The following is a 21673-nucleotide window of genomic DNA, read 5'->3' on the forward strand; positions in this document are numbered from 1 at the left end:
AAGTGATCTCAACCTCAAAAACAGCTGCGTTTGAGGGATGAGGACAATCCTGGTCCCCCTACTGCTCTTGCATCTTAATTCCCCCTGAACTCTTTTTTTTTTATTTCTTTAAGGTCAATAGTAATGTCTCCTCTTTCATTTCTGGTTTTAGTAATTTTCATTTTCTTGTCTTTTCTCTTGGTCAGTCTAGGTAAAGGTTTGTCAATTATGTTGATCTTTTCAAAGAACCAGCTTGTGGCTTCAGCTTCATTGTCTTTCTCTACTATTTTTCCATTATTTATTTCATTTATTTCTTCCATAATCCTATTTACTCTCTTTCTTTTGTTTACTTTGGGTTTGGTTTGCTCTTATTTTTCCAGAAACTTAAAGTAGGAGGTTAGGTTATTGATATGAGGCATTTCTTCATTTTTCTGTGTCAACATTACAGCTATACATTTTCCTCTGAGCACTGCTTTAGTTGCATCCCATAAATTTCTCATATATTGTATCTTCATTTTCATTTGTCTCAGAGTGTTTTCGAATTTTCCTTGCTCTTCTTTGACCCATTGGTTACTTTAGCATATGTGATTTAATTTCCACATATTTGTGAATTTCTCAAATTTCATTTTGTTATTGATTTCTAATTTCTTTCCATTGTGGTCAGAGAACACACTTTGTATGGTATCAATACTTTTAACTTTATTGAAGCTTATTTTATGCTTAGTGTTGGGAAGGGCAGTCTAATTTGTAGTCTTTCAACCTTCACTTATTCACATAAGAATGGGCCTTGGACTTGGAACACTTCCTTACCAAGAGATAAGGAGTTCACACAGCCTGTCCTAGGCTTATCATCTTGTGTGGAAATATCATTCCCTATTTTAGGCTCTGTGAAGCACTTTTGTTTCTGGTTAGAGTGTGTGAGTCATATGGCATCTGGCCAGTCCCACTGTTAGTCTTCTGTGGAAAGGGGTAAAGGTTTTTCCACTGTGGTACAAGAGTGCACATAGTCATATTGCCCTGCTATAGCCTCTAGGAGAAACTCACTGGCCTTGGGGTACTGATGCTCAATACTGAAATTGATTACCACACTTTCCAAAGCTCCAGTAGCCAGAATTCTCTCTTAGCACTCTCTCACATCTTGGTCCAGTTTTCATGGCACTTAGTAACTTCTTTTCATATATATTATGCTTGAAGTCCAAATGTTTTATAGAATCTCATCAAAGATGAAAGCTAATAATGTCACTGAACTCTTTTTAGTTCTAATTATTTTTTTCTTTAATTTTCTTGGATTTTATGAGTAGAAAATTATATCAGCTATAAACTTATCTTGTAACCATACATGTTATCCTCCTTTCTAACACACATACACACACACAAACACACACACACACACACACACACACACACACACACACACACACAGAGTCATACTTTCTTATCTTGTGTTGTTTAGAGTATCCAAGTCAGTATTGAATAATACTATGACATGAAATGTCTTGTTATGCTCATGATTTTTCATGGAGATAATTCTGGTGTTTTACTGTTTAAAATGAAGATGGTCATTTGTAACAGCTGTCAAATTTTATCAAATTTCTTTTAAGAATCTATCATAATGATGATCTAGTGATATTTGTTTAGCATGTTTTGAAACCATAATGTGAGATTTGTATGTTGTCTTTTTTTGGATAATGTTGATAGTGTCTTGTTAGATTTTTTTTAAAGTTTATTTATTTTGAGAAGGAAAGAGAACACAGGGGAAGGGCAGAAGGAAAATCCCAAGTAGGCTCTGAGCTGTCAGTGCAGAGCCCAGTGCGGGGCTTGATCTCACCACCATGAGATCATGACCTGAACAGAAATAAAGAGTCAGACACTTAACCAACTGGGCCACTGAGGTGCCCTTCTTGGTTTAATTTTTATTTCAGGTTAGGTACTGTCTAATAAACTGATGTCTGGTGGGGTTGTTGGTAAAGGTTTCAGGCCTTCCTTTTCAGCTACACTTGATGAAAACTTTCATCTGCAGCTAAGAGGAAGATGTGGTGTTACTACTTACCAAATACATAGCAATATGAAATTTGAATGTAGGTAAAATATGTGATTGAACTAGATAGGTTAGCTCTTAACACAATGACATTCATCATATTTGAGTGAAAAGAAAAAGTATAAAAGTCTAGGACTTTCTGATCTGTGGCTTAAGAGTATCTCAAAAAAAATAGGTGTGAATTTTAGTTTTCAATCCATGATTGAAAAAGTGATATGGGTGTTAAAGAGCTAGATGCAATTTTAGACTCTTTTCCTTGATTTATAGTATTTTGTTTGAAAGTGATGCAGGGGTACCTGGGTGACTCAGTCGGTTAAGTTTCTGACTCTTGGTTTTGGCTGCACTTGGGTCATGATCTTGGGGTTGTGAGAAAGAGCCCGATGCTCCAATTCTCTCTCTCTCTCCCTTTACCATTTTCATTCTCTCTCTCTTTCCCTCTCTCTCAAAAAAAAAAAAAGTGATGCAGGCTGGCTGGGTTCAAGGAGCCAGAGGGGGTCCCACAGGACCAGCAAAGGGGGTCCTTGGCTTTTCCCAGGATGGAAATCAAACATGAACCAAAAGGAAGTGAGAGCAGAGTTTATTGAAGATACAGAGAGAGAGCAGATTCAGACAGAGAGTCTGAGAAACTCAGAAGGAAGGTAGGGGCCTAGGTCCTAGCAAGAACTGAAGCAGGAAAAGGAGCAAGAAAGGCAGTTTTTTCATGGGGTCCCTTCAGTTTCCCTTTCTAGATCTATTCTTACACATGTCTTAATGTACGTCCTCCTTGTAAAGGTCAAGGAGTTCATGATTTCTTTGGAGTCTTCCAGCACAACAGATTAACATCTAAGGAATGACTAGGTGAGGTTGTCATGAATGTTTTCTAAGACCACTGACTCAAGGGCCTCAGTGACTTATGGAGGACGTCTAAAAACTCATCGTTTTGACCAATTCTTGGATGTCTGAGGGGACACATATACCAGACCACCATCCTCAACAAAAACCCCAAGCCCCAAGCAAAGACAAGCCTCTGTCTCTCCTTTCCTTTCTGAGTCTCCCAGACTCTCTTTCTGCCTCTGCTCTGTCTTCAGTAAACTCTGCTCTCCCTTCCTCTCGGTTTGCGTTTCCATCCAGGAAGATTTATTTCCATTCTGGGAGAAGCCAACGACCCTCTTCACTGGTCCTGTGGGACTCCCTCTGGGTCCTTGGACTCAGCCAGCCTGCATTAAAAGGGCCAGATATCCTCTTTTTGGATAAGATATGACCAACCTGGAGTATGACTTTAGGTTCTGAGGGCTATACTTTGAAGATGAAATAGAAAACAATTTTTAGAAAAAGGTAATTTTTGGAAAATGATTACATAATCATTAAGTAGTAAGTAAACACAACATAGAGTTAGAGTGAGGATTCACAAAAGAAAGGTCCAAGATACTTTATATGGTATTATGTAATGTATTATGTGAAAAACTGGTTCCTTGGCAACAGAAAATTGAGAAAGAAATTCTGTAGTAATGTGTTATTGGTAAGGATGTAAGTAAAAAAAGAAAAAAGGATGACATAGGTTGTTGTATATTGAGAGTGCTTTAGCCATTTAATTTGTGTGCCCAGAACCCAGCTAGATACTAAAGACACAAAATTTGAGTGATACAGATCTCTACTCTCAAAGAAGTCCTACTCTGCTAGACTTGATTTGGACACTTCATTAAGCTTTACAGGATGAAAATGTGCTTGATGTGATGCTGTTGATGTCCTGTCTTTTAGTTTCTTGCACATAACATGTTCCCAAGGAATAATCTTAAGCACTAAGAAAAAATCTGGTTTAGGGGCACCCTGGGTAGCTTACTTGGTTAAGTGTCCAACTTTGGCTCAGGTCATGATCTCACAGTTAGTGTTCAAGCCCTGCGTCAGGCTCTGTGCTGACAGCTCAGAGCCTGGAGCCTGCTTCCATTCTCTCTCTCTCTCTCTCTCTCTCTCTCTCTCTCTCTCTCTCTCTCCCTCTCCCTCTCCCCCTCCCCCATTTGTGCTTTGTCTTTTTCTCTCAAAGGTAAACATTAAAACAATTCTTTAAAAAAGAAAATCTGGTTTAAAATCATACATATCCTTTTGTTGTGGGGTTGTCGAGAACAATGGCCAAGAATTTCTTGAGATGTTATATGGTGCAACATAGTTTATTTAAGTAGCATAGGACAGGACCCATGTGCAGAAAAAGCTGCACTTTCTGCTGTATGAAGCTTGTAGTTATATGCTTAGTGCTCAAGGTGGAGGGAACATGTAGGAAGTATCACAAATATTTCTTTGAATTTCTACTCATAAAACTGCTTTCACAAGATTTCTCTGGTGTTTATCATTCAGTTTGATATTAACTATGGGTGAGATATACAGGCAGTCATGAGACCCTTTTTAAGGATGTAGCAACCAGCACATATTTAATCCTTATTAAACCTATGCAAGCATGGCACCTGGGTGGCTCAGTTGGTTAAGCTTCCGACTTTGGCTCAGGTCATGATCTTGCAGTTCATGAGTTCGAGCCCTGTGTCAGGCTCTGTGCTGACAGCTCGTGAAGCCTGGAGCCTGCTTGGGATTCTGTGTTTCCCTTTCACCCTGCTCCTCCCCTGCTCACACTCTGGTTCTCACTCTCATAAACAAATAAAAATATTTTTAAAAACTATGCAGGCTGTAGGTCAGCCTTCGGGACTAAAGGTGAGCATTTCTGCTTCTATCCTTCATCACTTTTGCTGACATACTCTTTGGTGTATGTCAAATTTACTTTTTTCCTATTTGGCTGCAAGATCTCTAATAGGAGCTTATGCATTATGGCTAGAAATCTTTTGAATTTATTTCAAAATTTATTTATTAAATAAAAATTTGAAGTTAATTAGTTTAAGGCCAAGTTTGGTTGGGAGAGCTTTATAATAATTGTTTTGGCAATAGAATCCAAGCAGAAATCAAGACTGTTTTTGTATTGAGTCCACTTAAAGTTATACTTGCACGTAATTAAAACTTGAAAATACCTGAATTAGGGGAAACTATGGAAAATGGCATAAAAGGGCAAAATGAAATATTTGAAAGTTTCTGCTAAGGAGAAATTTTGTTAATTTATGATTTAATGTTCAACAAGTCATCTTATACAAAAGGAAGAACTTGTGACTTCCTCATCTTTGGGGTTTTCGAATATCCCAAGTATCTCCTAAATAATGCTTTCGCACAAATCCCAGTTATGCCTAAAGATAGGGAGGCTGATGTTGGGACAAATCCTACTAGGTGAGCGCTATTCATTTATTCTTTACAGAAATTAAATCTTTTGAAAATAATCATTAGAGGCAGTTTGGACAGAGAAATGGGGGAAAGGGGAAGCCAAAAGTGTGAGAGGGGTGTGAAGGGGGAAGAGTTTTTGTCAGCATTTTCCAGGTTGATTTTCAGTATGAGTTTTTCCTTTTCCCCACTTGCTAATCTACACCCCCACACACTGTCCTCCTAGAAAGAGCTCAGAAATCCTAAATCCAGTCTAACTGGGAACTTGATTGTAGGTCTTAAAATCAGGGGCATTCCAAAAGTTGAGTATATCTCTCCAGATGTATTTCATCATCTGCTATTGGAAAAGTGAAAAGTATAATCTTTCACCCCAAAGCAGTTAGCAGCATTAAATGAAAGCGAGGAAATGCAAATTTTAATCTCTGGCATTTGAAGTAGATAATTAGTTTTGGTTCTGAAATTTGGTGAATAAATTTAATTTTTATGGGTTATTTCACATCTTAATGAAGATCCCCAGTGATGGCTATATTTATGTCTCTACCTAAACATTTCACTGGGCTGACATATTTCCTGCTTTAATTTTATCCAAGACTTGGTGTCAATGATTTTCTTGGTTCCTTATCTCAGAAAGACAAATTAGTCAAGGGCATTTACTATTTAAATTGCCTTATGTTGCGCTTACTCTGCTTTCCTGGAAGAGATAAGGGCTGGGTTTGTATTGTTCTGGGGAGGTGATTGGTTCTTAGTGGCATAATGAATTTACCAATCCCACTTTCAGTCTTAAAACCAGAATGCTGGAACAGCTTACCTCCCCCACCCCCATTTTAATCATCAGTTTTAAAAACTATTATAACAGTGTATTCAAACATACAGTAAAGAGAATTGTGTAATTAGCTCCCATGTATCCAGCCTTCAGCTTCAGTGATTATCAACACTTGTAGGCAGTTTTCTGAACAGAAAATACAGTGCCCTGAAAGCTTTAATTCTTGATCAGTATCTAGCTTTTGTCTTTCAAATTTTGGTTCCTGGGGCTTTCGACGTTGCAATTACATTAAAAGAAGTTTAAGGAATTTAGTGTTTAATAGTCATTGAAGTCACTCTTTTTCAGTTCGCCTCCCCCTCAGGGAAAGCCGCGGGTTGTTGGGCGCAAGGCCAAATTTGGAGATAACTTCTTGTAGCTCGGAGGTGTTTTTACAAGGACAGACCAATGTCCCAATTTCCCTTCAGAATACCGGCTTAAAAACGAAGTTGGACAACATATGGGCAGTTAGTTCCTACCCTGCCTCAATGCTGTTTTCTAAATATTTACAGAGAATAAATTTACACAGTAGTTTTCTGGTTACACTCTGGAGAGCATCTCAGTAACTTTCTTCCACTTCCACTTCACACGTCCCATTGGGGAGGAGTGTCAGTTTTTCTGAGTTTCAGGGGCTTGTACTGACTGGTTTCTAACCTGTCTCATCCAGAGCGTCAAGGGCCGCTTGTAAAGCAAGTAGGGGCTCCTGAGGAAAGGGAAATTGCTGACCCACAAAAAAGCGGAACGAACCATAAGCCTGGCGCTCGCCCACCTGGGTGTCTCGAAAAGCTAGAGCCGGGGATGGGGGGTGGGAGGGAAGCTTGGGGAAGACCCTATTACCCAATTTGTTCCTCACTGGTCGCCTCTGTTGAAATCTTGGCTTCCCATATATAAGAAGGTGCACAGAGACTTTAACCCTCAGTGGAGAGGCTAGGAATCTAGAATGTAATGCTTCAGCCCTTAGCTTGGGGCTTCCGGTTTCCTTAAGCTTCGAAGGCGTGGTCATTCAGGGTCGCGATTCCACCTCTCGCCGCCTCCGCCCCGCGATTTCTCTGGGAGTTCCGATCTCTTCGCCGGCACTGGAGGGGTTCCGTGGGTCCGAGCGCCCGGAACTGGACGCTCCCCTGTGAAACAGTGGAGCGAGAAGCCCAAACGAGCTCAGCCTCAATTACGAGCAGTCTTCAGTCAGAGGTTGTGGAAGTTAAGACGGAGGCCTTCTTAGGGCGTTTTCCTTAGAAACAGGGTTCAAAGGAAGATGTGTTAATTTCTCACGGCATCTTCCCCGCTGTGCCCCGCCCCCCGCCGGCTGCCGGGACTTTGTGGAGAGAGCCCAGCTCGAAGGGCATGGAGATGGCCCCTCCCTAGCCTGAGTAGTTTACCTCGTCTCTGCACCCCTAGGCGGCGCTGCGCTCCTCTGCACCGACCAGCTCCGCTTTCCCAGACGGCTGCCAAGCCTCCAGTCCCGAGAGTTTAGCTTCCAGCCCGTCAGCCCGGGGCAATTCCAGTATATTCAAGAGGCAGAACGTCGGCGGTCTGTGCACCTCGAGTCCGCTTCGGCGGGCGGCCGGCTCTTGCTCTTTACCACAGTTCGCGCTCTCCGGGAGTCCGGAGCATGGTTCTGGGTCACTGCTGGTGGAGCGGGGACGCCAAGAGGGAGGAGGATGGTGGGCTGGAGGGTGGCGGTTCTATGTCTGTGGGTCTCCTGCTGCTCTGCCGCCAGACAGCTGGAATACTCAGTGTTGGAGGAGACCGTGCGGAGCGTAGCTGTAGGTAATGTTTCCGCGGACTTGGGGCTGTCAGCGGCCGCTCTACGCTTGCGGAACTTTCGCTTACTTTCCAGCCTCCGCGAGCCCTACTTCGGGGTGGATCTGGCCAGCGGTAGCTTGGTGGTCCGAGAGCCGGCAGACCGCGAACGGCTGTGCGGGACTAAAGCTGCCTGCGTCTTGACCTATGAGCTGGTGCTCGAGGACCCGCTGGAGCTACACAAGATGCGAGTTCACGTCGTGGACATCAACGACAACTCTCCTGTCTTCCCTGCCGGCGACGTGCAGCTGCACATCCCCGAGTTCCTGTTGCCTGGAGCCCGCTTTACTCTTCCTAATGCCCTAGATGCGGACGAGGGAAGCAACGGTGTCCTGACCTACACCCTGAGCCCCAGCCAGCACTTTCGCTTGATCATGGGGTCGCGAGTCGACGGCAGTGAATACCCGGAGTTGGTATTAGAGAAAGCGCTGGATCGGGAGCAGCGTGCCACCCACCAGCTACTGCTCACCGCTAAGGATGGAGGGCAGCCCGCGCGCTCCGGAGAAGCACAAGTTACCATCATAGTGGTGGACACAAACGACAATGCGCCTGTATTTGAGCGCACAGTATACCGTGCCAAGGTACCAGAGACTGCCCCGAACGGGACTTTGTTATTACGAGTTCAGGCCTCCGACCCGGATGAAGGCTCCAATGGGGAAATCCGGTACTCCTTAAGCAATAGCACGCTGGTGGAGCTGCGACACTACTTTCACGTGCACCCTAGAAATGGGGAAGTGCGGGTAGCTGCTTCACTCGGTCTACCTGAAACGTTGTTGGAAGCATACATTGAGGCGAGGGATGAGGGTACCTTCGGTCTAGCTAGTACTGTCAAACTGCTGGTGGAAGTGACTGATGTGAATGATCATGCCCCTGAGGTGAACCTCCTGACTCTATCCAGTTCAGTTTCTGAGGACGCAGCCCCTGGCACAGTGATTGCTCTCTTCAGTCTAAGGGACGAGGACCTCGGTCCCAATGGTAAGGTCTTTTGTAGCATGTCCAGTGGAGGCCCTTTTAAGCTGAAGGCTTCTTTTGACAACTACTACAGCTTGCTGACTGATGGGCCGCTGGACCGGGAGCAGGTCAGCGAATACCATGTCCTGATTACTGCCTCAGATGGTGGCTCACCCCCACTGAGCACCCGCAGGACAGTGACTGTGTCTGTTGCTGATGTGAACGACAATTCACCAAATTTTGCTCAACCACAACAGGAACTTTTTGTGGCTGAAAACAATGATCCTGGGGCCTCTTTAGGCCGTGTTTTTGCCCAGGATCCGGACCTAGGGGAAAATGGCCTTGTCTTCTATGAGCTGTTGGATATTATCTCTGAAAGGCAGACAGCCTCTAGCTTGGTGGCAGTAGAATCATCCAGTGGGGCTATCACTGCCAAAATTTCCTTTGACTTTGAGCAACTCAGGGGGTTTCACTTCCAAGTGGAAGCCCGGGATGGTGGCATTCCTCCCAGAAGTGCAGCACTGACTGTGAACTTATTTGTGGTAGATAGGAACGACAATGCTCCAGTCATCCTGTTTCCCTTGCCCAGAAATGGCTCTGTTCCAGTGGAAATTGTGCCTCGCTCTGCCAGAACTGGACACTTGGTCACAAAAGTGGTAGCAGAGGATGCAGACAGTGGCTCTAATGCTTGGCTTTCCTACCATATTTTTCAGGCTTCTGACTCTAGCCTCTTCAGAATTTCAGCCAATATGGGAGAACTTCGTACTGCCCGCTTCATTCTTCCCACTGATGCAGTTAAACAGAGGGTGGTGGTAGTGGTTCGAGACCATGGAGACCCCTCACTTTCCTCTTCTGTCACATTAGGTATACTGTTGAGCAACTTTGCCCCTCAGGTCCTTCCAGACTTTGAAGATACCTGGGAAAGAGGAGGCCACCTTTCCACCCAGAACCTGTATTTAGTAATTGCCCTGGCCTCTATTTCCTTTTTATTTCTGGGGTGCTTACTTTTCTTTGTGTGCATCAAGGTGAACCAGAGCCCAGCTTGTTGTTCTCAAAGCTGCTGTCGCTCTTCAGAAGAGCTGAGGCAAGGGAGGAAGATGGCTTCAAATCCTTGTATGACATCAGCCACGATAGATGTCACTACAGTTGAGAGACTTTCTCAGACCTATCTCTATCGGGCCTCTCTAGGACTTGGTTCTGATAATAACAGTTTGCTGTTGCGTGGGGAATACAGTGCTGCTGACCTGAGAAATCTGGCTACTGGGGTAGGACTGAATTTGCCAATATCCTGCATTCACATTCGGAATAGGAAAGGGGATCACGTAAATGTCAATGCCATGGTAAGCAAATCTTGAGGGATTTGATTCCCTTGCCCAGGAGATGGCTGCTAGCTATGTTCTGAAATGCTTCTTAGATGAGCCTTTAGCAACATTTAATCCATTGAATTGAACACTCCTGCTTAGCACCCCCATGCTAAGAATTCTGGGAGTATAAAAGTATTAAAAGACTGTCGTTGGCCTCAAGGAGTTTATAGTTTATTTCTGAGAAACAAGGGTAAGAAATTTAAGCCTATTAAAGAACAATAAAAGTAATCTAGTGTACAGGACTAAAATTAGAAATAAGGCACCAAAGTTTCTGGTACAGGAAATAAATGACTGGGGATGTCTTTAATTCCTTTTATGAATTTATTCAAGGAATTATTTAAAGCATAAACCCCTTCATTAAAAAAAAAACATTTTGAGCAACAGATGTGTAAGGCATTTTTAAAAAAAGTTTATTTATTTATTTTGAGAGAGAGAGAGGCAGAGGGAGAGAGAGAATCCCAAGCAAGCTTGGTGCTGTCCGCAGAGAGCCTGACGTGCAGCTCAATCTCACAAACCATGAGATCATGACTTGAGCCGAGATCAAGAGTCAGAGACAGACCCTTAATGGACTGAGCCACCCAGGTGTCCCAGATATGGGTAAGGCATTCTGATACCAAAAATGGGAATGAAAAATATGCAAGAGTCTTTACATTACATAAGCATAGTATCATGGAAGATGAGGCATTTGCCCAAACCATTACAATACATGATTTGACAATGATAACCTAAAAAATGTAAAAATAAATTGCAATGGATGTTCAAAGGGAGAGAGAGACTGTGAGAGAACATCTGGGAAGGGAGGAGGAGGAAATCAGAAGAGGAATTGTGGTAGAGATGGCATTTGAATTAGATCCTGAATGATACACCATTTAATAAAATGGCAACATATTTTCTAGGTCATGCTTTTTAAATAAATGCCATTTTTGCATAGTAGTCTTTTTTGAGAATGGCACTCTGAAACATAGCTAATGATAGCTCCACACAGTGTTTCTAAGTATATGGAAATTATAAGCATGTCTCAGAATACCTGTTTGTACTGATAGAAAATAATAATATAGGTCCTAAAATAATAGGTCTAAAATAATATAGGTCCTATACCTATTGGGTATAGGACTTGACAACCTTTTATTTTACATTTTATTGATATATTTCACAAAGAAGAAAGAGTAGTAATTGTTTTTAAAATTTTAATTCCAGTGTAATTAATATACAGTGTCATATTCATTTCAGATGTACAATATAGTGATTCAACAATGCCATTTATTACTTATTGTTTGAAAGAGGAATAATTGTTGTGTCAGAAACATTTGTGTATTCAAGGTGCACTTGCCATTCAAAGTCCATTCAACTTGGATTTAATTTTCTTATTATTTTAGAAGCCAATATACTTTATTTTTTTTAATTTTTTTTAATGTTTATTTATTTTTGAGACAGAGAGAGACAGAGCATGAATGGGGGAGGGGCAGAGAGAGAGGGAGACAGAATCGGAAGCAAGAAGCCAATATACTTTAAAATAAGTAAATGCTATATTTGAAAGTAATGCATCTAATAAAAGTTAAATTATTCAAATACTTAAATTCATCCATAGTGGCCCTTTGCATTTCAAAAACTTATCAAATAGAGTGAGGACAGTCTTCATCAATTTTACAGTATTACTTTCTGATTTTTCATAGAGATCATTGATAAAAGGGAAGGAGGTATGCAGAAATTAGGGAAGGGAATGGAGGATTCCTTGTTTTATGATTCCAGGTAATAGGGGAAAAGTAGGTTATAAGTTAGTTATTCTCCTTCAAATGATGATGTTAACTGAAAATAAAATAGATTTATATGCATTATAATTTTGCATATTTTATGTTTCACATGGCATAAGTGCTTGCTGAATGAAAGAATAAATACATTTGTGAATGGATGAATTGGGTGTTAATGTAGATGGAAGAGTTCAACAAAGATTTAACTTACTTTTCCACTTTATGTGTATATATATTTAGCAGTTTAAAGATCTCTTTCAAATATATTATTTCAATGATTATTTTCTTCCTCATATATAGTAGTGAAACAACATTAACAGTGGGATTTTCTGGTCCTAGAAAAACCTCAATACTGTGTCTGACACTAAATATGATCACAGTTCCTATAGATGACAAAGTGATTAGTAGGGACACACATGTTTATACTGTGAAAGTTGCAGCAAATACAAATGAAAATGTAGTTAATTTTAAGACAGAAAATTGGTGCATTGTAATGTTAATATTTCAGGTATCAAAACAATGTATAAACTCTCTTCCTATCAAGAAAATGTATCATTTATTTTATTTCACTGCTTTCTATAACAGAGATGAGAATACTGAAGTTTGGGAATCTGAATGTTTGGCAGTCAGGTACTGTTTGAGAAACACATTTTGAGGAGACTTGAAAGAAATGGATCTGGAAGTTGGAAAATTATTTAAAAGGAGGAATATAGCTAGTAACAGAGGAAAATATCCCTTGCCACTGAATTTTTAAACTTATATGAGTGACAGTAACAAAGATAGACTGTTCATACATGCAGGAATACTGTGCCATCCCATTTGTCTACCTGCACAATCTTTTTCCATCAATGTTGATATTTCAAGTTATAGGTAGTCCATTGCCTGCTAATAATTTTTGTGTACTAGATATTTCCTTATATATAAAGAAAGTATGATGTATAAGAACATGAATAAAATAACTTCTAGAAAGCTGGAGTATTTGTAATTCACCCAGGCATTTTATTATTGACTTCTTCCTATCCAATTGCATATTGATCCAATTTTGATTCTTTAGAACAGAATGCTTGTCATAGTGTTTGCTGAATGCCGTAATACCGACTACAGAATTCTAGAAATAAAATATTTACTGCTTGATTTTATAAAACAAAAATCCTTCAAAAAGAGTACAATTTCATAATAATTTTAACTGTGTGCCTGAGTCATAAAGAATCTTGTTTAGGGGCGCCTGGGTGTTTCAATCAGTTGTGTCTAACTTCAGCTCAGGTCATGATCTCATGGTTTGTGGGTTGGAGCCCTGCGTCGGGTTCTGTGCTGACAGCTTAGAGCCTGGAGCCTGCTTTGAATTCTGTGTCTCCCTCTCTCTCTGCCCCTGTCGTGTTCACACTCTGTCTCTCAAAAATGAATAAATGTTAAAAAAAAATGTTATTAAAAAAAGGAATCTCGATGTATATATATTTATTTTTTTTTCAAATACTAAGCCCTTCTTTTTTACTTGTTTTTATTTTAATTCCAGTGTAGTTAACACAGTGTTATATTAGTTTCAAGTGTACAATATAATGACTTAACAATTCCATACATCATCCATTACTCATGATGACAAGTGCACTCCTTAATCCCCATCACCTATTTGACCATCCCCCCACCCACCTCCCTCTGGTAATCATCAGTTTGTGCTCTATAGTTGAAAGTCTGTTTCTTGGTTTCTGTCTCCCTCTCTGTCTCTGTGTTTTTCCTTTGCTCATTTGTTTTGTTTCTTAAATTCCACATGTGCGTGAAATTATTTCATATCTGTCTTTACTGACTTATTTAGCTTAGCATTATACTCTCTAAATACTGAGTCCTTCTGTCTTGTTTTAGTTTACAGTGTGTATTAACATATTTTACAGTACTAAAATCTGTCAGTTTAGGAAATTCAGGAAAACATTTTTATCTTTATTTCTTGTATTAATAATACTTTATAGATAAAAACAAAATTGATGTACTATGCAACAAGTAGACAACATGTGTTTCATGTTAGTTTTTTGTAAGATTTGTGATGGGCCCTTTAATTTTTTTTAGGTTGGTATCCAACATGTTACCTCGGAGATGTACATTTCTGCCTATCATTTAAAATTCATTGCATTGGCAAATTTTTTAGATAATAAATATTAATGTAGCAAAAAACTTACAACAGTGAACAACTGACTTTATTAAATATTCCACATGAAAATTATAGTGAACATATCAGTGTTATGTTAGTGTATTGTTCTTCTGTAACTGAAGCAGTTTGTCCATTGCCAGGATGTATATGTAGGGTATACAATATTTCTCCTGTGCAGTGTCATTTGTTTACAGAATGGTAGGATGTTTTTGACATTCTAGGTGTTTTTATTTATTAAAATATATGCCATTAGCAGACTTTACCATAGGTTGATTAGATATTTCCTCATATCTATTTTGACTTTTAAACTGATAATTGACTTAGAAAATCTTTAGAGTGCTGTAACTAAGGAAGCTTGCAGAGCATATGAAATACATTTGGATTAAAAAAACTATGTAGACAGTACAATAGAATTTATTGTATAATAGAGAAACCTCAAACTAGTAAAAGGGAAGGAAAAGAGCTTAATAACTTGAGGAAACAGTAGGAAAAAGCAATGCCTGGGAAATGTATCAATGGGGAAATTTTAACAACATGTCTGATAATGTTAAGATCTATTAATGTGTGTTGCCTTAAATATTTACAGTTAGAGGGAAACAATTATATTCCAGAGACTAAATATGTTTTGCTGGGTTGGAGTGAAGATGGATTAAGTCTTAAAGAGACTTTTACATTTCTCAAATGGGGATAATAGGAATATCAGAAATAATTAACATTTGGAAGAATGTCAAGTGAATGTGGATCACAGCCTAGGGTTCTGACTGAAGTATTAAGGGAAGTAAGGAGTTTATTGGTAAAGATTATTCTTAAAAACAACAACTAAATCATAAAAGTAGTTACTTACTTTTTTCCCAATTTTAACTGACAAGATGAGAATGGTTTAGGATATAAATAAGGTACATGTCTCTTTTATTCTGCGCTTATGAAAAAGAAGAGAATTAGGATAACAATTTCCTTCTCAAGCTATAAACACAGAAGGTCATTATATATTCATCTGGAACTTGTCTTTCAATCTGGGAATGAATATGCAATCACATATTCTCTCTCCTGTGCTTCAGAGAAAGAGAAAAAAAACTTTTCTGTCACATCCCCAAATCTTGGCTGTTCTAGAACCATCTGGTTGCCATCTACATATATACTGTTTTCATAGCAGAAGTGTAATGGCACACCCTCAGAAATGTATTCTCTGAATTCATGCACATTATGCTTATTCTTTAGAATCTTTAAGCAAAGATTACAGCTGTTTTGTTTAGTCTCAAAATGATGTTCATACAAAATAAAAACAACCAGTTAAGACATCTTCATAATGGGGTTTTGCATCTATACTTACCACTCAAGATAGGCTTGTCATTTTCCTTTCTTATAAGGATTTGATGTCAAGGTTATGCTGGCCCTATTAAACAGGTTCAAAGTATTTTTTCTCTCTCCTCTTTTATATTCTTTGAACATGTTTATTAAGATTGGTGATATTTCTTTCTTAAATATTTAGTAGAATTCACTAGCGATATTCTCCGTGCCTTAGTTTTCTTTGTGGGGAAGTTTTAAGTCATGAAATTAAATTTTTCCATTAGTAATAGAATTATTTATATTTTTACTCTTCTTGCTTTTTTTTTATGAACTGTCTTTTCCAAAAATATGTTAATGTCATCTAAGCTTTCAAATTTTGGTATGAAGTTGTTTATAGTGTCCTCTTATGATCTTAAAAAACATTTTTTTATAGAAGTACAATTAACATACAGTATTATGTTAATTTCAGGTGTATAACATAATGACTCCACAATTCTATATCTTACTCAGTGCTCATCATGATAAGTGTAGTCCCCATCTGTCACCAATGTTGCTACCATCTTAATGACTATATTCCCTATGCTATACTTTTCATCTCCATGACTTATTTATTTTCTTACTGGAAATATACACCTCTTAATCCTCATTATCTATTTCACCCATCTCTCCATCCACTTCCCCTTCGGAAACCACCAGTTTGTTTTCTTTATTTAAGAGGCTGGTTTTTTGTTTGTCTCTTTTTCCCTTTGTTCATTTCTTTTGTTTCTTAAATTCCACATATGAGTGAAATCATATGTTATTTGTCTTTCTTTTACTTATTTCACTTAACATTATACCTCCAGGTCCATCCATGCTGTTGCAAATGGCAAGATGTCATTCTTTTTTATGGCTGAGTATATATGACATCTTTATCTGTTTATCTATAGATGGTTATTTGGGTTGCTTCCATATCCTGGCTATTGCAAAGAATTGTAAATAATGCTGCAATAAACATAGGGTTGCATATATCTTTTTGAATTAGTGTTTTCATTTTCTTTTTTTTTAAGTTTATTTATTTTGAGAGAGAGCACGTGCATGCAAGCAGGAGAAGGGCAAAGAGAGAGGGAGAGAGACAATATCAAGAAGGCTCCACACTATCAGCGTGGAGCCCAACGCAGGGCTCGATATCATGACTATCACCTTAGCCGAAATCAAGAGCCAGATGCTTAACTGATGAGCCCAAGTGCTGCAGTGCTTTCATTTTCTTGGGGTAAATTCCCAGTAGTAGAATTACTGGATCATACAATATTTATTTATTTATTTATTTATTTATTTATTTATTTATTTATTTAAAATTTTTTAAATGTTTATTTATTTTTGACAGAGAGAGAGAGAGAGAGCACATGAGTGGGAGGGGCAGAAAGAGATGGAGACACATAATCTAAAGCAAGCTCCAGGCTCTGAGCTGTTAGCACAGAGCCGGATGCAAGATTATGACCTGAGCAGAAGTCGAAGCTTAACTGACTGAGCCACCTAGGTGCCCCATATGATATTTATATTTTTAATTTTTTGAGAACCTTCCATACTGTTTTCCATAGTGGCTGCACTTATTTTCATTCCCAGTAGCAGTGCACATGGATTCTTTTCTCTCCACATCCTTACTAACACTTGTTATTTCTTGTCTTTTAATTCTATCTATTCTGACAGGTATAAGGTGATATCTCATTGTAATTTTGATTTGTAATTTCCCTGATGATCAGTGATGTTGAACATCTTTTTCATGTGTCTGTTGGTCATTTGTATCTTTGGGAAAATGTCTATTAAGGTCCTCTGCTCATTTTTATTTATTGGTTTATTTATTTACTTTATTTTTATTTTAAGTTTATTTATTTTTACACCCAACGTGGGACTTGAACTCACAACCCCAAGATCAAGAATTGTATGCTCCCTTGACTGAGCCAGCCAGGCACTCCCCCTCTGCCCATTTTAAATCAAATTATTATTGTGGGGTGTTGAGTTGTATGAGTTGTTTATGTATTTTGGATATTAACCCCTTATTGACTATGTCATTTGCAGCTGTCTTCTCCCATTTAGTAGGTTGCCTTGTCATTTTGTTGATGGTTTCCTTTGCTGTGCAAAAGCTTTTTGTTTTGGTATAGTCCCAGTAGTTTCTTTTTGCTTTTTTTTTCCTTGCCTGAGGCGATACATCTAAAAAAATGTTTGTAGAGCTGATGTCAAAGTGCTTACTGCCTATGTTTTCTTATAGGAATTTTATGCTTTCAGGTCTCACATTTAGGTCTTTAATTCATTTTGAGTTTATTTTTGTGTATAGTTAAGAAAGTGGTTCAGTTTCTATCTTTATTGTAGAAAAAAAAAATCAATGAAACCAGAAGCTGGACCTTTGAAAAGATAGACAAAATTGATAAACCTTTAGCCAGACTCATCAATAAAGAAGAACAAAGCTGCTAGTGTCCCAATCCCGGATTGCAAGATATACTACAAAGCTGTAGCAATCAAAACAGTATGTAGTACTGGCACAAAAATAGACACACAGATTAATGGAACAGAATAGAGAGCTCAGAAATAAGCCCATGCTTATATGATAAATTAATCTATGACAAAGGAGGCAAGAATATACAATGGGAAAAAGACAAGTCTCTTCAACAAATGCTGTTGGGAAAATTGGATGGCTTTTTCATTCATTTTGAAGAGAATGTCTGCTGTTTGGTATTACAGATACCCAGGTTCATCTTGTAAACTTCTTGTCTCAGACCTGGAATTAAGCATTTGTCAAGGATCCTTCAGTATTTTTTGTGCGTGGTGATATTTAGAGATAGAATCTTGACAACAGGTGTGCTTATTGCTACAGTGTTGAGTCAGTGTTTTAGGTACTTTTAGTTACTGAGCTAAGGGATGTCCATTTTTTAAAAAAATATAAAAGGCATAACAAGTTTTTTTTTAAATTTTTTTAATGTTTATTTATTATTAAGAGACAGAGATGGAGCGTGAGTGGGGGAGGAGCAGAGAGAGAGGGAGACACAGAATCTGAAGCAGGCTCCAGGCTCCGAGCTGTCAGCACAGAGCCTGACGCAGGGCTCGAACTCACAAACCCACAAACCGGGAGATCATGACGAGAGCCGAAGCCAGACGCTTAACCTACTGAGCCACCCAGGTGCCCCAAGGCATCACAAGTTTATACTAATCTGTCTAATTCCAATTCATCACTCTAAGGCTTTTACTTAATTCCATCAATTTTACATTTGTGTCTCCTTTCTTCCACAATAAAAATCCCAGTTTTCATTTATATCAACATAATTACTCATTTGTTACCCCACACTACTCAAAAAACAGAAAACAATACCAGCACTAAACCAACAATATGATTACAGTATCAGTTTAATATTTTTGTCATTATTTTCACTTGGAGGGTATGTCCCACTAGGCACATATAAATTATTGTGTTTTAAAGTTTTGGGATCGGGGGGCACCTGGGTGGCTCAGTTTGTCGGGCGTGGGACTCTTGGTTTTGGCTCAGGTCATGATCCCAGGGTCATAGGATTGAGCCCCACATTGTGCTCTGTGTTGACAGTGCAGAACATGCTCGGGATTCTGTCTCCCTCTCCCATGCTTTCCCTCTCCCTCTTACTCTCTCTCTCTCTCTCAAAAATAAATAAAAAATAAACTTAAAAAAAAAAAAGTATTTTAGCGGGTGCCTGAGTGGCTCATTTGGTTAAACATCCAGCTCTTGATTTCAGCTCAGGTCATGATCTCACCGTTTGTGAGATCAAGTTCCGAGTCTGGCTCTGTGCTGACAGCATGAGATTTGCTCTCTCTCTGAGATTTTCTCTCTCTCTCTCTCTTTCTGCCCCTTCCTCGCATGCATTTTCTCTCTCAAAATAAATAAACATTTAAAATATCTTGGAGTAGTTCATCTCTGTGTAGGTAAGCTGCCAAACACATACAGAGTTAGGTTCATTTGTTTTGAGTTACTTTCAAATTTAGGCCTGAAAGTAATATTACACTGTATGTTAACTAACTAGAATTAAAAAAAAACTTTTAAAAACTCAGGCTTGTTTTTTAAAATTTCATTTTCTTTTATAGCTATGTGAAATGTTACAATGGTTCTAAAATTCATAAAAGAAAGTATATTTAGAGAAGTCTAGTATTTACTATGCCTGTTCCTCCACTCTAGTCTGTCTTCTTTTTAAAAAAAAAATCATTTTTACGTTTATTTATTTTTGAGAGACAGAGAGAGACAGAGCACAAGTGGGGGAGGGGCAGAGAGAGAAGGAGACAGAATCTGAAGCAGGTTCCAGGCCCAGAGCTGTCAGTACAGAGCCCAACGCGGGGCTCGAACCCACAAGCCATGAGATCATGACCTGAGCTGAAGTCGGACGCTCAACCAACTGAGCCACCCAGGTGCCCAAGTCTTATTTTCTTGTTATAGGTAATCAAATTTTATGATTTATCCTTTTATTATTCCTTTTTAAATGCATATATAAGTGTATATATATTATATATAGACACATTTATATGTATTTATACATATAAACGTATATATATTTTAAATATATATATATATATTATATATAAAAATATAAGCAAATGTGTATGTGTGTATATCTTTTTAGGATAAATTATAACATACGAAAACATACTCTTCTCCACTTTGGTTTATTCACTGAAAAACATATACTTGTGGGGCGCCTGGGTGGCTCAGTCGGTTAAGTGTTTGACTTCTGTTCATGTCATGATCTTGTGGTTTTGAGCCTGCATGATGCTCTGAGATGATAGTGCAGAGCAGAAACTGCTTGGGATTCTGTCTCTCCCTCTGTCTCTGCCCCTTCCCCACTCCTTCTTTCTCTCTCAAAAATAAACATGTATATAGATGAGATATAGATATAGATATATAGAGATATAGATATAGATATAGATATAGATATAGATATAGATATAGATATAGATATAGATATAGATATAGATATAGATAGATATATCTATCTATAGATATAGATAGATATATACATCTATATATAGATATAGATAGATATATAAACTTGCGATCACTCCATAGGAGTATATAGAGCTACTCTATGTTTCTTAATGATGTCTTTTGATTAACAGGAACTCCTAATTTTAATGAGATCTAACGAAATCTAATGCATTTTCTTTTTTACTTGGTACTCTTTCTATCCTTTTAACGAAAATGTAGCCTACTTCAAGGTCATGAAGATATGTTCCTATATTATCTTCTAGAACATTGCTGTCCAATGGGACTTTCTGTATGTTGGAAATTTTCTATATCTGCACATATAGGACATATGACTACTGAGCACTTGAAATGTGGCTAGTGAAACTGTGGGACTGAATTTTTAATGTTCCTAAATTTAATTTGAGCTTCAGTTTAAATAGCCATATTTGATTAGTGGTTGCCATAGTTCCAGCAGCTTTCTTGTTTTAACATGCACATTAAGAATCTTAATCCATCTGAAGTTGTATTTTTGTGTATGGTGTAATGTTAGAGCTGAGATTAATTTTTTTCCATGTAAAAATCCAGCTGAATTTTCTACATACACAGCACCACTTAATAAAAAGACCATACTTTTCTTGCTATTCTGTAGTGCCGCCTTTGTCATAAACCAAATGACTGTATAGTTGGACCTATTTCTAGACTTTCATTCTGTTTTAGTGGTGTAGTCCTATATTCTTGTGCCGATACCATTCTGTGTTGATACGCACTGATATACAATTGTGTAAGTTTTTCTAGCTTGTTCTTTTGCCTCCTGATTAATTTAGTTATTTTCGGCCCTTTGCATTTCTACGTAAATTGTGAATCATCGTGTTAATTTCTACCCCAGAAAACTCTGCTCATATTTTAATTGGTGTTACATTGAATCTGTAGAAACTATGAGGCATATTCCCATTTTGACAAACTTTTACTTGGATTTTTATTTACTGTGTAAAAAATAAGGGATTTATTAACACAATGATAATATGTACATAAACATCTGGTCTACTAACATGATATATCTTTCTATTTATTTTTTTCTCACTGTTTATACATGTTTATGTGTGTATATAGAGATATTTTTGTACAACTTCATTAAATATTTGATATTTTGATATAATTTTAAATGGCATTTAAAAAATTTCATTTTATAATTGTTTTTGTTGCAGGTATATAGATATAAAACTAATTTTTGTATTACGTTTATATCCAGGGTCCTTGCTAAATTTTATTTTGAAATGTCACATTTTTATATTATTTTATATTTTCTATAGACACTGTTTGCCATTTCCAATACTCTTAGTTTTATTTATTTATGTTTTAACTTTCTAATCATATTGTTTCCTTGTTTT

At 38.2% G+C, this 21673-nt stretch overlaps 2 protein-coding genes across 6 annotated transcripts in view; both read left to right on the forward strand.

The window, feature by feature from the left end:
• The window catches only part of LOC101098920 (protocadherin alpha-C2), a 176141-nt gene that overhangs the window by 78866 nt on the left and 75602 nt on the right, over positions 1-21673 (forward strand). The window contains exon 1 of one of the 5 annotated variants that reach the window (XM_023255943.2): positions 6881-10135. The exons of the other annotated variants lie outside the window; for them this stretch is intronic. Coding sequence (XP_023111711.1) covers positions 7703-10135 — 2433 coding nt within the window. The 5' untranslated portion in view covers positions 6881-7702. Of the gene's footprint in view, positions 1-6880; positions 10136-21673 lie in introns of those variants that run through there. 5 annotated transcript variants of the gene reach the window in all.
• LOC101099699 (protocadherin alpha-6) overlaps positions 1-21673 on the forward strand; it is a 134975-nt gene that overhangs the window by 73149 nt on the left and 40153 nt on the right.

This window comes from Felis catus, chromosome A1, assembly GCF_018350175.1.
Source record: "Felis catus isolate Fca126 chromosome A1, F.catus_Fca126_mat1.0, whole genome shotgun sequence".
NCBI lineage: Eukaryota > Metazoa > Chordata > Mammalia > Carnivora > Felidae > Felis > Felis catus.